Raw genomic sequence first — 13,650 nt, 5'->3', positions numbered from 1 at the left:
CAGAAGAGAACTGGACTGGGTTTGGGTTCTAGGCTCTGGCTTTGCTCCCAACTCCCTGAGACCCTGGTCGGCTCCTCTTCGGGCCTCAGCCTTGCCACCTGCAAAAGGAGGTTGGAGCAGACAAAGTCAGACGTGCCTTCCAGGTCTGGCCCGCTCTGATTTCCAAGATGCATCCTAGGACTACAGGGGGGGCATGGCTCCGGCACTCTCAGGCTGATGCGGTTTCGCATCAGTTTTGGCTCCAAGGTGCCTCTGACGCCAGCACTTGAACTTGACACCAGCCTCTTCCGGGCGATCCATACATTGTGGTTAGAGAAGTGAGGCTTTTGGGCGCGGACAGTGAACTCATCTCCAAAAGGATCCAATCCCATGTGATCCCGGGGAGGGCAGGGCCGTCACGGCGACACCAACACCCGCGTTCTCTTCGCCGCCGGTGGGAGGCGTCACTTCTCTCCACAAGTCAAAGTATTTTTCTTCTTGGCCCACAGACTTCCCTCCACTCCACAAAAACCACGATTGTGCAGAAGAGAGGGTCAACGTCCACCTAACACACGCATCTGTGGAAAGCCCGCTAAAGGAAAACTACACTTTTTCTCTTTAGGAAGCTGGTCCTTCGCTGAAGCAGTGCCTGTAGTTTTTAAAGAGCCTCACGCGTTCCCATTTCCTAGTCCGACGCCACGCAGTTGGGACTTCCTCGCCGCCCCGCTGCGCTCAGGTCCTCCAGCCCCGCCGACGCTCTAGGTGACCGCCTCGCAGGCCGGCCGGGCTCGCGCCTCTCTAGCCAGCTCGTCCTCTCTATGGTTCGGAGACAGCTTCCGGTGGCGGGACGCTGGGCGGCGCACGCGGGAAAAGCTTCCCCAGTGTACCCCCCCATCACCCCGTGCCCCCGCCCCCTCCCCCGCGTCCCTCAGCGCGCCCACCGCCCGCACCGGGGCCGTCGCGAGGCTGCTGCTAGAGGAGGTGGGTGGTCGCCGTCCCCGTGCCCCAGGGAGGGTCGAGTCCTGCTCCCCCGCGGAACACTCCAGATGGGCCGTTCCGCGTTCGAATCCGCGGGCAGCGGGCGAATCCACTTTATGGGGCGGGGGGGACCCGGGGCTGGGCCCGCGACGCGGTGGGAGCGCATGCAGTTGCTGGGAGGGGACCCCTGCACCCTGAGCTGGGTTAGGGCGCGGGCGAAGTGCGGGCCCCGGGCTGGCCCGGGGGTACCATGGGCTGCTCGTTGCCATGGCGCCCGGTGGAGCGCCCAGAGCCTGTGTCCGGTTGGGGTGTAAGTGCTACGCCAGGCCCAGTTCCCTGGTCGGGGCTGGGTCTGGCCCCCCGAGGGCTGCGGAGCCCACCTGAAGGCTCGCAGGCACAGCCATGGGCTGCCACCTGGCCCGATCCGTGGGCAGTGTGAGGTGTTGTCTTTCATGCTCAGGTGTCTCCCTCGTGAATTCAGATTTCCAACCTGCTGAGGGAGTGTCTGCACACCCATCCAGGATTTGGGGCCCTGCTCCCGGTTGAGGCCACAAGGGGCAGTGAGCATGGCAGAAACACTGGAGTTCAACGACATCTACCAGGAGGTGAAAGGCTCCATGGTAAGAAGGGCTCGCGCTTTTGAGGGAGGTGGGGAAGCCGGAGCGCAGTAGACTTTCCGTCCATTCACAAGAGCTTGCTTGGACCGTGTTGCTACTTTGGAAAAGGAGTCAGAGTGTCCTGTACTTGGTGTTGCCCCAACAAAAGGCGACAGTGAGAAAGTACGAGAGTTACAGGGTCTCAGAGTTTGAAGGGTCCGCGCCTGCGGTTCAATCCAGAATCCCGAAACGGAGGACCTGCGCGGGTTCTGGATGCCAGAGCCAGGATTAGGATCCGGGCTTCCTGGCCACTTGTCCCTTTTTTGCTGGCCCCCAGCACTTCAGCTGTTGCGTCTGGATCGGTCCCTGGCCAGCCTAGAATGATGCATTCGGACCCCTTTTTCCAACAGAACGATGGGCGGCTGAGGTTGAGCCGCCAGGGCATCATCTTCAAGAACAGTAAGACGGGCAAAGTGGACAACATCCAGGCTGGGGAGTTGACGGAAGGCATCTGGCGCCGTGTGGCTCTGGGCCATGGACTTAAACTGCTCACAAAGAACGGCCACGTCTACAAGTATGACGGCTTCCGAGAATCGGTGAGGTGTCCTCTTGCCGTAAACCCCCTTTTATGGTGCCGTCTGGTTTCATTTGAATCTTCTGGAGAGAGTTGGGTCTCCTTCCTGGGGTCACCACGCAGTTGCTGGTTTGAGCTCCGTCGAGCAGGGCCATTGATGGAGGCCACCAGGCAATGAGTGTTCAGCTTTGGGTGTCAGAGCCCGGAGTGTCGTTGTGCCTTGACTTCCAGAAGATTTTCTGCCGTTTTTATTTATTTATTTTTTTGGTTTCTGCTGTTGCCTTTATTCAGGTGCAGAGTCTTAGTTTGATGCGTTAGTTCAGGCTTTGTTTTTCCACGTTGAACTGCCTGAGTTGAAGACTTTACTTCATTTTAATGTCCACTTCCTTCTAATGTTCACTTTCATTAAAGCAATATCTGCACCAAGATAGCACTGTGAGGCCCATAACCACGAGCGGTCAGTTCCTTACTCTACTCTTCCCCTCCCAGAGATCCAGTCCCCAGAAACAACCTCTTACAGTGTTTTATAGCTGAGATTCTAAATCAGCATGGATTTCTGATAAAAGGTATATTGGGGCAATTTCTCAGAAATAGATAATTGCAGAATGTTCAAGCTTGTGTTAAAGCCATCAGTGTTACTGGGATTGTTCTCTCCGCTCCACCCACAGGAGTTTGAGAAACTCGCTGATTTCTTCAAAACTCACTATCGCCTTGAGCTAGTGGAGAAGGACCTATGTGTGAAGGGCTGGAACTGGGGAACGGTGAAGTTTGGTGGTGAGTCCTGGGCCAGGTTGAGGTTTGGGGAGAAGGTAGGATGAGGGTGGCAGCCTTTAACTTGTTTCTTTCTGTCACTGTCTCTGATTTCCTCTCAGTTTGTAATTCATCATGTATTTATCAAGGACCACCGTGCCTGGTCTTGTGGGTGCAGTGTGAACAGGGTAGCCCTGTCCCCAGGGAACTTGTGTCTGGTGGGAACGTGGTTTAGGTAGACTCGAGGGGAGGAGCTGTGGCTTGATCGCCCTTTCCCCACAGGGCAGCTGCTTTCCTTTGACATTGGCGACCAGCCGGTCTTCGAGATACCCCTCAGCAACGTGTCCCAGTGCACCACAGGCAAGAACGAGGTGACACTGGAGTTCCACCAGAACGACGATGCAGAGGTCTCGCTCATGGAGGTGCGCTTCTACGTGCCCCCCACCCAAGAGGATGGCGTGGACCCTGTTGAGGTGAGGCCTCCCCTGGTCACTTTGGGGGCAGATGGTGCCAAGCGGGCCTGGCTGGCCTGGGAACAGGTCCTGCTGCTCCATTACCAGTGTGTCCTTTCGCAGGCCTTTGCCCAGAACGTGCTGTCTAAGGCGGATGTGATCCAGGCCACTGGAGACGCCATCTGTATCTTCCGGGAGCTGCAGTGTCTGACTCCCCGGGGACGGTACGACATTAGGATCTACCCCACCTTTCTGCATCTGCACGGCAAGACCTTCGACTACAAGATCCCCTACACCACGGTGCTGCGCCTCTTTTTGCTACCCCACAAGGACCAGCGCCAGATGTTCTTTGTGGTGAGCAGAAGTCACTGGGAGTGGGTTGGCCTGGGTTCTCCCGAGCCTGGCAGGTGGATTTCACTGGGGTTTAGTTCATCAGCGAGTTCTCCTGGGGCTTCGACTAGTGCTAAGCTTGTTGGCTCTTCCTTACCAGATCAGCCTGGATCCCCCCATCAAGCAAGGCCAGACCCGTTACCACTTCCTGATCCTCCTCTTCTCCAAGGATGAGGACATCTCCTTGACTCTCAACATGAATGAGTGAGTGCTCCCTCATGCCTGCCCCTGCCTGTAGGAGGTCGGTGTGCACTAGGAGGCAGCTGTGCTCGTGATCTCATCTTCCCCTGTTTGCAGAGAAGAGGTCGAGAAGCGCTTTGAGGGGCGGCTCACCAAGAACATGTCGGGATCCCTCTATGAGATGGTCAGCCGGGTCATGAAGGCACTGGTGAACCGCAAGATCACAGTGCCGGGCAACTTCCAAGGGTGAGCGTGCAGGCCCGGGTCCTGGGCTGCGGGGATGGGCTGTGCCAGGTCTCCTGGGTAAGCCCCCCTGGGATGGGAGCACGGCTTCTCAGAGGCCTGGTTGGGTTGTATCTTGATGGTGTCAGTCACCTTCATTAGAGCAGCTTAGTGAGGTTCACTCACTTGAGGGCCTGAGCAGATATACTCCCGAGAGATGTTCTCTGTGGCTCTGTGCCACCTGCTGCCTCAGGCACTGACTGGGCTCCCTGTGCCCTCCACCAGGCACTCCGGGGCCCAGTGCATCACCTGCTCCTACAAGGCGAGCTCAGGACTGCTGTACCCGCTGGAGCGGGGCTTCATCTACGTGCACAAGCCACCCGTGCACATCCGCTTTGATGAGATCTCCTTCGTCAACTTTGCCCGTGGCACCACCACCACACGGTCCTTTGACTTTGAAATTGAGACCAAGCAGGGCACTCAGTATACCTTCAGTAGCATTGAGAGGTGAGAGCCTCTGCCAGTCCCTTCCTGGGTATCCTGGTCCTTACCCAGTCTTGACTGGGAGGCCTGGGACCCCCCTGGCCTGTGACTCGTCCCTGACTTCTTGTGTTGAGCAGAATTTTTCTTTTGCTTCCTTGGGATTTGGTTCTTCTCTTTGAAGTGCTCAGCCTTTGGAAGCCTCTGCATTGTGTGTTTTTTTTTTTTTCTGTTCTTAACAATATTGTTTTCCATATTACTGAAGCTCTTGTTCAGTACTAGCCCTCTCCTCCTCCACTCCCCCCATGACGGAAATGCTATCTTTCCCTTTCCTGGAATAAGCTCGGTGCCCAGAACACAGCAGCTAATGTTTATCGAGTGCTCGCTGTTTCACACTTAATCCTCATAACAACGGTGAAGTACGAAATACAATCCGGTCAAAAGATGACATCCCCTCCCCTCGCCTCCTCCCCCTACTCGGTGCACCCCTCCCCACCTTTTCTTTCTCAGAGCTCTTGAGGGCTGTACAGGTTCCTCTTTTAAGACCAGTGTCAGACTCTTTCCTGCTGTCCTCCGCGTGTCTCTGAGCTGTTGGGTTGGATAGCGTGGTCAAGAGCTCCAGGCCCCATCGTCTGTCCTGGTCCATGGCTGTCCTCCTCTCGTTGGCCCTGCCTGTCTGGTAACTGCATCTCCCCCCACAGGGAGGAGTATGGGAAGCTGTTTGATTTTGTCAATGCAAAAAAACTCAACATCAAAAACCGAGGATTGAAAGAGGTACCGCTGTGTGTGGAAAGGCTGAGCCTCTCCCATTCTTTCTGTGGTGGGGGGAGGGGCAGGGACTCCTCCGGCGTTTTTTCACTCTCCCTTCTCTTCTTACCCTTATAGAAGAAAGAGGTGCGTGTGACCCTTCCCCTCCTGATGCAGGTTTCCTCGCATGACCTTAGATCAGTCTCTGCCGCCCCCAGGAGCCCCCAGTGGGGCTGGGAGAGGGAGGAGCTTGGACTAACCCAGTTGGCAGGAAGTTTTCGGGGCATAGGCCCTGCACGCTGGCTGTGTGTGGACAATTCAGCCCCAGCTGGGGGCTGTTGCTCTGGTCTTACAGGCATGGGGGCGTGCTTTTGAGTGTGCCGGGGTTCTGGCACCTGGCCCAGTGGCCCTTACTCCCATCTCTTCCCTGCCTAGGGCATGAACCCAAGCTACGACGACTATGCTGACTCTGATGAAGATCAGCATGATGCCTACTTGGAGCGGATGAAGGAGGAGGGCAAGATCCGGGAAGAGAATGCCAACGACAGCAGTGATGACTCGGGAGAAGAAACCGGTGGGCTAGCTTGGGCAGTGCTGGGGCGTGGGGCTGTCAGACTCTTCCAGCCAGAGCCAGGTGTCTGGGTCAGGGGAGGGGATTTCCATGGGGCAGAACTGATGAATCCTGTGTTCCTTTTCAGATGAGTCTTTCAACCCAGGTGAAGAGGAGGAGGACGTGGCAGAGGAGTGAGTTTTGGGTCCACCCCATGGGGGTGGCTTGTGAGCTTAAAGGGACCAGAGATATCTGGCCATTTCTTGCGTCCCCAGCATAAGCTACTGATCCAGGGTAGAAAAGGACCTTCAATGAGGTGATAGGTGGAGATGATGCTTTGAAAATCGTCAAGTGTATAACTCTAACTGGTTTGGCCCAGTGGATAGAGCTTTGGCCTGCGGACTGAAAGGTCCTGGGTTCAATTCCAGTCAGGGGCATATGTCCAGGTTGCGGGCTTGATCACCAGTAGGGGGCATGCAGAAGGCAACCGATCAATGATTCTCTCTTCTCATTGATGTTTCTCTCTCTCTCTCCCTCTCCCTTCCTCTCTGAAATCAATAAAAATATATTAAAAAAAGAAAGAAATAAAATAAAATCATCAAGTGTCAGTGCAAGGCACGTTGTGAATCCAGAAAAGGGTAGTGGGAGAGGCTGGGCTGAGATTCAGCCAGTGCTCCCACTTACCAGCTCAGAGTCCTTAGGTCATTGAATCTCAGCTTTTCCATCTGTGAAACGGCAGTAGCGCCCCCATATTGATCAAGACTTTTGATTGCCAGTGTCAGAAATATATCACAAACCGACTATAGCATAAAAGGGAATTTTGTGAGTTCTTGTAATTGGAGAGGCCAAGGGATAAGATTGGCTTCAGGCACCTGGATCAAGGTGCTCAGAAGCCATGGAGAATGTGTTTCTGTTCCTTCTGATTTCCATATTTTTATTGATTTCAGAGAGGGAGGGAGAGAGAGAGAAACATCAACAATGAGAAAGAATCATTGATCAGCTGCCTCCTGCATGACCTTTACTGGGGATTGAGCCCACAACCCGGGCATGTGCCCTTGACCGGAATTGAACCCAGGACCCTTCAGCCTGCAGGCCAATGCTCTCTCTATCCAGTGAGCCAAACCAGCCAGGGCTGATTTGCTTATTTTAGTAGGTTTGTTTGCCCCATGCAGTGCCAAGTGACCCTCAGAAGCCTCAGAGGCTTAGTGCAACTGGTTTAACACCAGGAGTACCTCTGCTCTCAGGCAGCAGTGAGCAGGTGGTTACGTGGCCCTTCTGAACCTGAGTTATGAGCATGTGCTCTGATGGGCCAGAACTAGGCCATGCACCCACCCTAAGTGCCTGCGGATGGGTGAGCCTTTCCTGAATGGCGACACAGTGGTTCCCCACAGAAAATGGAGACTCTTAACCAGAAGAATTGGAATGAATATTGGGGAGAAATAGAAAAGAAAGTCTACAGGAGTCCACTACCTGTGCTTGCCACATGCTTGTTCATAGTGAGTCTTTGAGAAAAGGCTCATGAAAATGCCTTGAAAACTTGAGCATTATGCCGGTATCCGTGGTTGTCTCTTCTGTGGCATTCTGTGTGTATCAGATAGGACCGTTAATTACATGGGTATGTACTGGGTTAGGCCAGAGCGGGTTTCCCCCACTTTTTCTAGTAATTATCTCTTTACTAGAAAGAGTACAGGGTAGATTAAGATGAGTAACTCAAAGGAAGTGGTGAAGTGGACTTGGGGCATGTTGATGAGACAGAATTCCTGTCCTCAGGAGCTTGGGGATGGAGTGGGACCTGGGTTAGGCTGTGACCAAGGAGAGCAGCTGAAGCCCATTTGCTTTCCTTTGATTGAGTCACCAGCTAGCGAGCCCATTGCTGTGGCTGGGTCTGGAGAGGTGGCGGTGGAAGCCACCTCAGCGAAGGGGCGGAAGCAGAGTTAGAGATGGTGGTGGAGGCTGTGTGGTCCTCCTATTCGCCTTTCTCAGCAGGTGTCTTTGGACTTATTTTCTTCCTGACCTGGGGCCATGGGGGTCCGTCCTCCCTCCCTGAGTCTCGGCCCCACTCTCCTTGGCAGGTTTGACAGCAATGCCTCTGCCAGCTCCTCCAGTAACGAAGGTGACAGTGACCGGGATGAGAAGAAAAGGAAACAGCTTAAAAAGGCCAAGATGGCCAAGGATCGCAAGAGCCGCAAGAAGCCTATGGAGGTGCGGCCTCTCTTCTGAATGGGAGGGTGCTGGGTGGCCATTGTCTGACTTCTGTCACCACCAGTGGGGCCTCTCGATTAGTTCTCCTGGGGTTGCTTTTTGTAGCCAGTGATTTCGGCCTCGAGGAGTATCTTGGAAATGTTCTTCTCTGGTCCTTGACATAATTAGCTTCTGGGATATCTGAATAGGAAACAGGCTTTGTTCCAGGAGAGCAAAGAAAGGGGCCCCTAATGAGCTGGGCACTGGGGTGCAGAGCTCTCATGGTCCCTGTCCTTAGGGAGCTCTCAGTGCAGTTTGATGCTGTTTAGTCCTTTCTCCATTTTGTCCCCAGGTAGGTAATCCACATAATTGCTTTGGGAGAATGTGGGGGTCTGTGGGATATAGGTGGCTGAAGGCATTGGGTGGTTGTGCAGGTGAAGAAGGGCAAAGACCCCAATGCCCCCAAGAGGCCCATGTCTGCCTACATGCTGTGGCTCAATGCCAGCCGAGAGAAGATCAAGTCAGACCATCCCGGCATCAGTATCACTGATCTTTCCAAGAAGGCAGGCGAGATCTGGAAGGCAATGTCCAAAGAGAAGAAAGAGGTGAGTAGCTGCAGAGATGAGGGGTGGTGAATCTTGTAATTGAGAAAGGGGGCAAGGGGCCGTTGGTAGAGCTTTTCTGTATGGGTTTTGCCTGCATCAGGGAAGGGATCTCATTCTCTGTTCTCTCTCTATCCCCCTCCCATGGTGTGTGTGTGTGTCAGGAGTGGGATCGCAAAGCTGAGGATGCCAGGAGGGAATATGAAAAAGCCATGAAAGAATATGAAGGGGGCAGGGGTGAGTCTTCTAAGAGGTGAGTGTTGGGAACAGAATGGCCCAGTAACTGCTTTTTTTGGCAAATACTTTTGCAGGTCCAAGTTGAGAATTAGGGTGTTAAAGGTAAGAGAGATACCTCTGACTGCAGTATGGCAGTGCTTCTCAAATCTGGGTGGGCAGTTGCCCAAGTATGGGTAATGTGCTGGATAAATATGGCCCATTTTCCTAGAGGGTCAATTTTATATGAAGGTATGGGATATTTAAATACATATTATTTTATCATTCATGTAATTAATTTTTAAAGATAAAGCAAGAGATGTCAGATAAGTATAAATAAGTTTCGCCTGTGTCCAGGTTATGACCCCTACGTCTTCTGCTTTTCCTTGGGGCCCTTGGGGCTGACATGGCTGGCTGTTGACGTTTATAGTGCAGTATGGCTGGGACCTAGAGAGGCCCTGTTAAAGGCCTTGATGAACCTGAAGGCCTAGCCCCTTTGCCCTCTTGCTAATGTAGGGACAAGTCAAAGAAGAAGAAGAAAGTAAAGGTAAAGATGGAAAAGAAGTCAACACCCTCCAAGGGCTCATCATCCAAGTCATCATCAAGGCAGCTCAGTGAGAGCTTCAAGAGCAAAGAGTTTGTGTCCAGTGACGAGAGCTCTTCAGGAGAGAACAAGAGCAAAAAGAAGAGAAGGCGGAGTGAGGTGCGGCAGGAGTTTGGGGGCTGGGGGCCCGGCTGGGTGAGGGGCATCTGAGTTTGGGGGGGGAGGTGGCAGATGTTTCTGGGCTGAGGTTTGTGGCTGGTCCATAAGAGTCCTGGGAGGGAGTGGATAGGTGGAATTCTGGGGTTCTGAAGGCTGGTGTTGGAGTTTAGGGATGGGGATAGGGAACTGGGGTCCTTCACCACTGAACAGTGCCAGGAGGGCAACTGGGATTCTACCTTTCCCCTAAAGAGACATTTGGTTTTTCAGGACTCTGAAGAAGAGGAACTAGCCAGCACGCCCGCCAGCTCAGAAGACTCTGCCTCGGGATCCGATGAGTAGAGAGGAGGAAAATTCTCTCTCCTTGGGCTTGTCCTGTCACCCCCCGACCTCCCCACCCATGTTTTTGTACCAGTTTCTCATACGAAATGTAGCCTTTGGATTCTGCCATCGGAACAAGCTCTCCTGGGGGGATGCACTTCACTGGGACAGCGGGGGTGTCTTACTCCCCTGCTGCTTCACAAGGATGGCTCTTCATAGTTTGGGGAGAGACTGGGGGAGAGGCAGGGCAGTGCTGGGTTCAAACCCTTGTCCTCCTTTCCCGACCTGAGGGATATAGCTGCTTGTCCTGTTCAAGTTGCTGCCACAGGGGTCATGTGAGCTCAGGCCTGTAGCTCCTAACTGGGGCCTATTTCTACTTTTATTTTGTATTTCTGGTCTGTGGAAAAAAAGATCATTTAATAAAGGGAACTGACTTTGGAAACCATGTCCTCTGCCCTCTCTGTAGCCCTGCTGTATTGCTCTCCCTGTTCTTGGTGATGTTTACCATCCGCTCTGATGGGCAGGGCCTGCTGGCCGCGGGAATCCAGTTTTCAGGTACATCCTGTTCTGTTCCCGGCTGGACGAGCATTGGTTTTCACCCTCCTCTGCCGGGACGGGCCACCGGAGAGTGTAGAAATGAGAGCTGATCTGATTAGGAAGCCGCTCTCACAGTTCCACTCCATTAGCCAAGCTGCGGGGGGGCGGCTGCTGGCTCCATCCTCAATCACCGAGAGGCAAGGGTCTTCCAGGCCTCGGTTAATGGAATCAGGATCGACTGGCCGCTGCCACCAGGAGAAGGAAACCTGAGCTGGACGGTTGGATAGACGGGTGGGGGTGGGGTTACAGTCCGATGCGGGTGCAGGAGAGGAGTGGAATGCGGTGGAGCTTGGCAGGAAAAGGGGTGCACCAAATCATGAAGTCAGGAAGAGTTTGTATCTAGGGTGCGGGCATAACAGGAGGTGAGTGAGGAGGATCGGAGAGGAAAACAGAGCTACAGTCTTCCGCACGGCGGCTCTCAATCTGAACTGGCACACGTGGGATGGCCACGTGGCATCGGCTCCCAGGTGTCGCCACAGGAAGTCTCCCGCGGCCCGCGGTTCCCTTCTTTCCCGCCGTGACTCTATGGTGCCGCAATCAGTTCGGGCCGCGGGGCCTGAGGATGGCGCCGTCGCCTTAGGTTTCCTCTCTGGGCCGTCGTCTCGGTGGCCATTTTGCCCCAACACTATTAGCGGCTGAATTGCGTCAGTTTCACCGGGTCGGATCCTGGGGCGGGTCCCTCATTTGCGAGCCTCATGAATAATTGAGTGCCGGGGCCGCGCCTGTTTGCATACGGTCAGGCGAGCTCGGCACGGGCTTTCCACTCCGGGTTTCCATTGGCTCATGGATATTCATGAGGCGCTCGGGGGCGTGGTCCTGGGCGGGGCCGGGGGCGGGGCCCCGCGGCGGCTGGTTCTGGCTGGGTTGGCGGTGACGGCGGCTGCAGCGGCGGCGGTGGCGGAGAGTGGCGTCGGGGCGCCGAGCCCGAGCCGAGCGGAGCCGGATCCCGGGGGAGCGCGTGAGTGCGCGGGGGCAGGCGGGAGGGCGAAGGAGGGGGCGGGGTCCCGGCTTGGGGGCGGGGGAGAGGCATGGAAGGAGTGGGCGCTTTCCAGCCAGGATCTTAGGTTGAGGTGGAGCTGGGGCGGGGGGCCGTGAGCAGGAAAGTTTGCAGGGGCCAGGGGCGCGGAGGAAGCGAAGGGCACGTGAGAGCGGGCCCGTGTGCGCGGGGGCGGGGGTGCACGGCCTGCAGCTCGTGCTGGCTGAGCCAGAAGAAAGGGGGGAAGGGGCGAGGACTTGAGGCGGGGCCGGGGGGGTGGGCGGAGCTGTGAGAGGGACCCTCCCTCCCCCTGCTCCCAGATCCGCGCCAGCCCCCTGCCCCGGACCCCTCGGCACGCCCCCAGCCCCCCAGACCGCCCCCACCCAGTCTGTGCCCTCGGTCCCTCGTCTTTTCGCCGGCTGCTTCGCATCCCGCGCTCTGGTCTTCCGCTTCTGCTGCCGCCGCCCCCGCCCCCTCCGCCCCCCTCCTCTCCCCGCCTCTCCTCCTCCTCCTCGGCTGCTGCCGTCCCCTCTGTCCCCAGCTTTCCCACTGGGCCTCTCCAGACGGCCCCTCACCCTGGCTGTTCCGTCTTCCGTTGGCCCTCCCTCCTCCAGCAGTTCATGTGCCATCCCTGCCGACCTCTCTGGGTCCGGGTCCGGGCAGAGATCCTAGGGTCCAGAGGGGCGACCCCGCTTGCGCCGAAGTCCCTTTGGGCCCCTGCCCCGGCTGGAACTGCCCGACCTCTCCCCAACCCTTGCAGCCCCCGATTCCTGGGGTGGGGAGTGCTCAGTGCCGCTGTGATTCTGCAGCCAGGGCTCTGGCACCTGGGTTTCCTGACGGGGGCCTGTGAGCTGCGGTGGGAGCCCCTCGGCTGGGGAAGCCGAGCCCCGCTTCATTGCTGCGCCCTCATACTGCAGAGGTGTCCCTCAGGCCCCCAGGTGAAAGCGTTTTTCGGTGCTGGGCCAGTTTGTCTCCATTTCTAATCACCCACACCATGTTCCATGTAATAATGTTCAAGGACAAGGAAACAGTCTTGTGTTTTAATTTTATTTCCCCTATCATGGGCCCCTCCCCCATGCACACTTGGCCCGGCTCTGCACAGCTATTCACCCACCCATAGTGAGCAGTGCGCCCTGCAAGTTGGCTGACCAAGGGAATGGACAGTCTTGGGTTTCTCTACCCTCTTCTCTCTGCTCCCTCCCATCTTTGAAACAAGCTGGGGCAGGGTCAAAGGTGAGGGATGGGTGGGTTTTGCAAATGTTGGGCGTTAGAGAGCCCTTCTTTGGATTTGGCGCTATCTTCCCAGACTAGGAGTGGGTGACTGAGGAAGGCTGTGCCCATTGCCGGTTGGAGGGGTTAGATTTTTCATCAGGGGCTCTGTGCGTACCACGTGTTAGGAAACATCCCCCTTCCTTTGGAACTGGAGGGAGAAGCATGCTGTCCCCCAGGCTGGAGAGCCTGGGGTGGGGGTGGGGGGTGTTGTGGGTGGGATGGTGCTTCGGGAGCCAGGATGAGAACTGAGGAGGTGGTGGAGTGTCTGAGGAGCAGGTGACATGACTGGGCGCTGTGGGAGTGAAGGCATGGTCTGGGGAGAGGAGGAGGTGGTGACCAAGGATGTTAGCTCATTGGTGGAACTGTATTCATAATGGCCAACATTTATTGGGCACGTATTATGTGCTAGACATTATGCTAAGCAGTCTGCATGCATCTTTTCCCCCCGTAAGTCTCCCAACAGTCACACTGACTCCACTTTTCACCTGGGGAAACCGAGGCTTAGAGAAGTAAGCATGTGCCTGAGGGCACACAGCTAGAAGCGGGTAGACCCACCCAGCACTGAGTCAGACCCCAATCTCCCTCCTGGTTCAGGCTTAGAGGAGGGACACCAGGGACTTCTATAGGGCTGTGTCACTGGGTTTAAAATTTTCTGTCCCTCAAAACCCCTCAGGCCAATCCTAGGCCAGCGAGGGCCACCCAAGTATCACCAGTGCTTAGGCTGTGGCTGTCCTACCCTGACTGTCCTAGAAGGGGAAACCCCAGGAGTCTTCCCCCCCTCTCCCCCAGGCCACCCCGCCACCGGATGTTCTCAAGCCCTGTCCCATTCTCCCAGCCCAGCCTGGGCCGGCTCCTCCTTCCTCTTGGCACGGCTCTGGAAATCCAGTGGG

At 55.8% G+C, this 13,650-nt stretch overlaps 1 protein-coding gene across 3 annotated transcripts; it reads left to right on the top strand.

Moving 5' to 3' along the window:
- The first annotated feature begins 804 nt into the window (after window positions 1-804).
- SSRP1 (structure specific recognition protein 1) lies at window positions 805-10,357 on the top strand. 3 transcript variants are annotated; one of them, XR_013996453.1, is made up of 17 exons: window positions 805-960; window positions 1,439-1,577; window positions 1,964-2,149; window positions 2,796-2,901; window positions 3,160-3,350; window positions 3,453-3,683; window positions 3,820-3,923; window positions 4,017-4,145; window positions 4,407-4,628; window positions 5,303-5,375; window positions 5,784-5,922; window positions 6,047-6,092; window positions 7,971-8,100; window positions 8,514-8,684; window positions 8,846-8,918; window positions 9,411-9,597; window positions 9,865-10,357. XR_013996453.1 is itself a non-coding variant. In XM_081099939.1 (17 exons), the coding sequence occupies exons 2-17, from the start codon at window positions 1,524-1,526 to the stop codon at window positions 9,934-9,936; spliced, it is 2,130 nt and encodes a 709-aa protein (XP_080956065.1). In that variant the 5' UTR covers window positions 805-960; window positions 1,439-1,523; the 3' UTR covers window positions 9,937-10,357. The 3 variants fall into 3 exon arrangements, 2 of the variants coding, with proteins under 2 accessions (XP_080956065.1, XP_080956066.1); XM_081099939.1 differs by having other exon boundaries at window positions 8,846-8,934; XM_081099940.1 differs by having other exon boundaries at window positions 806-960; window positions 1,479-1,577; window positions 8,846-8,934.
- The last annotated feature ends 3,293 nt before the right edge of the window (window positions 10,358-13,650 follow it).

This window comes from Myotis nattereri (assembly GCF_964212035.1).
Source record: "Myotis nattereri genome assembly, chromosome: 9".
Lineage (NCBI taxonomy): Eukaryota > Metazoa > Chordata > Mammalia > Chiroptera > Vespertilionidae > Myotis > Myotis nattereri.
Note: the sequence above shows the minus strand (reverse complement) of the source record. Positions and strands in the feature narration are given on the sequence as shown.

Coding starts and splice junctions, on each gene's coding strand:
- SSRP1 (XM_081099939.1), top strand. CDS start 1,524: ATGGCAGAAACACTGGAGTTCAACGACATCTACCAGGAGGTGAAAGGC. Junction 3,351..3,452: donor ATGGCGTGGACCCTGTTGAG/GTGAGGCCTCCC, acceptor GTCCTTTCGCAG/GCCTTTGCCCAGAACGTGCT. Junction 4,146..4,406: donor GTGCCGGGCAACTTCCAAGG/GTGAGCGTGCAG, acceptor GCCCTCCACCAG/GCACTCCGGGGCCCAGTGCA.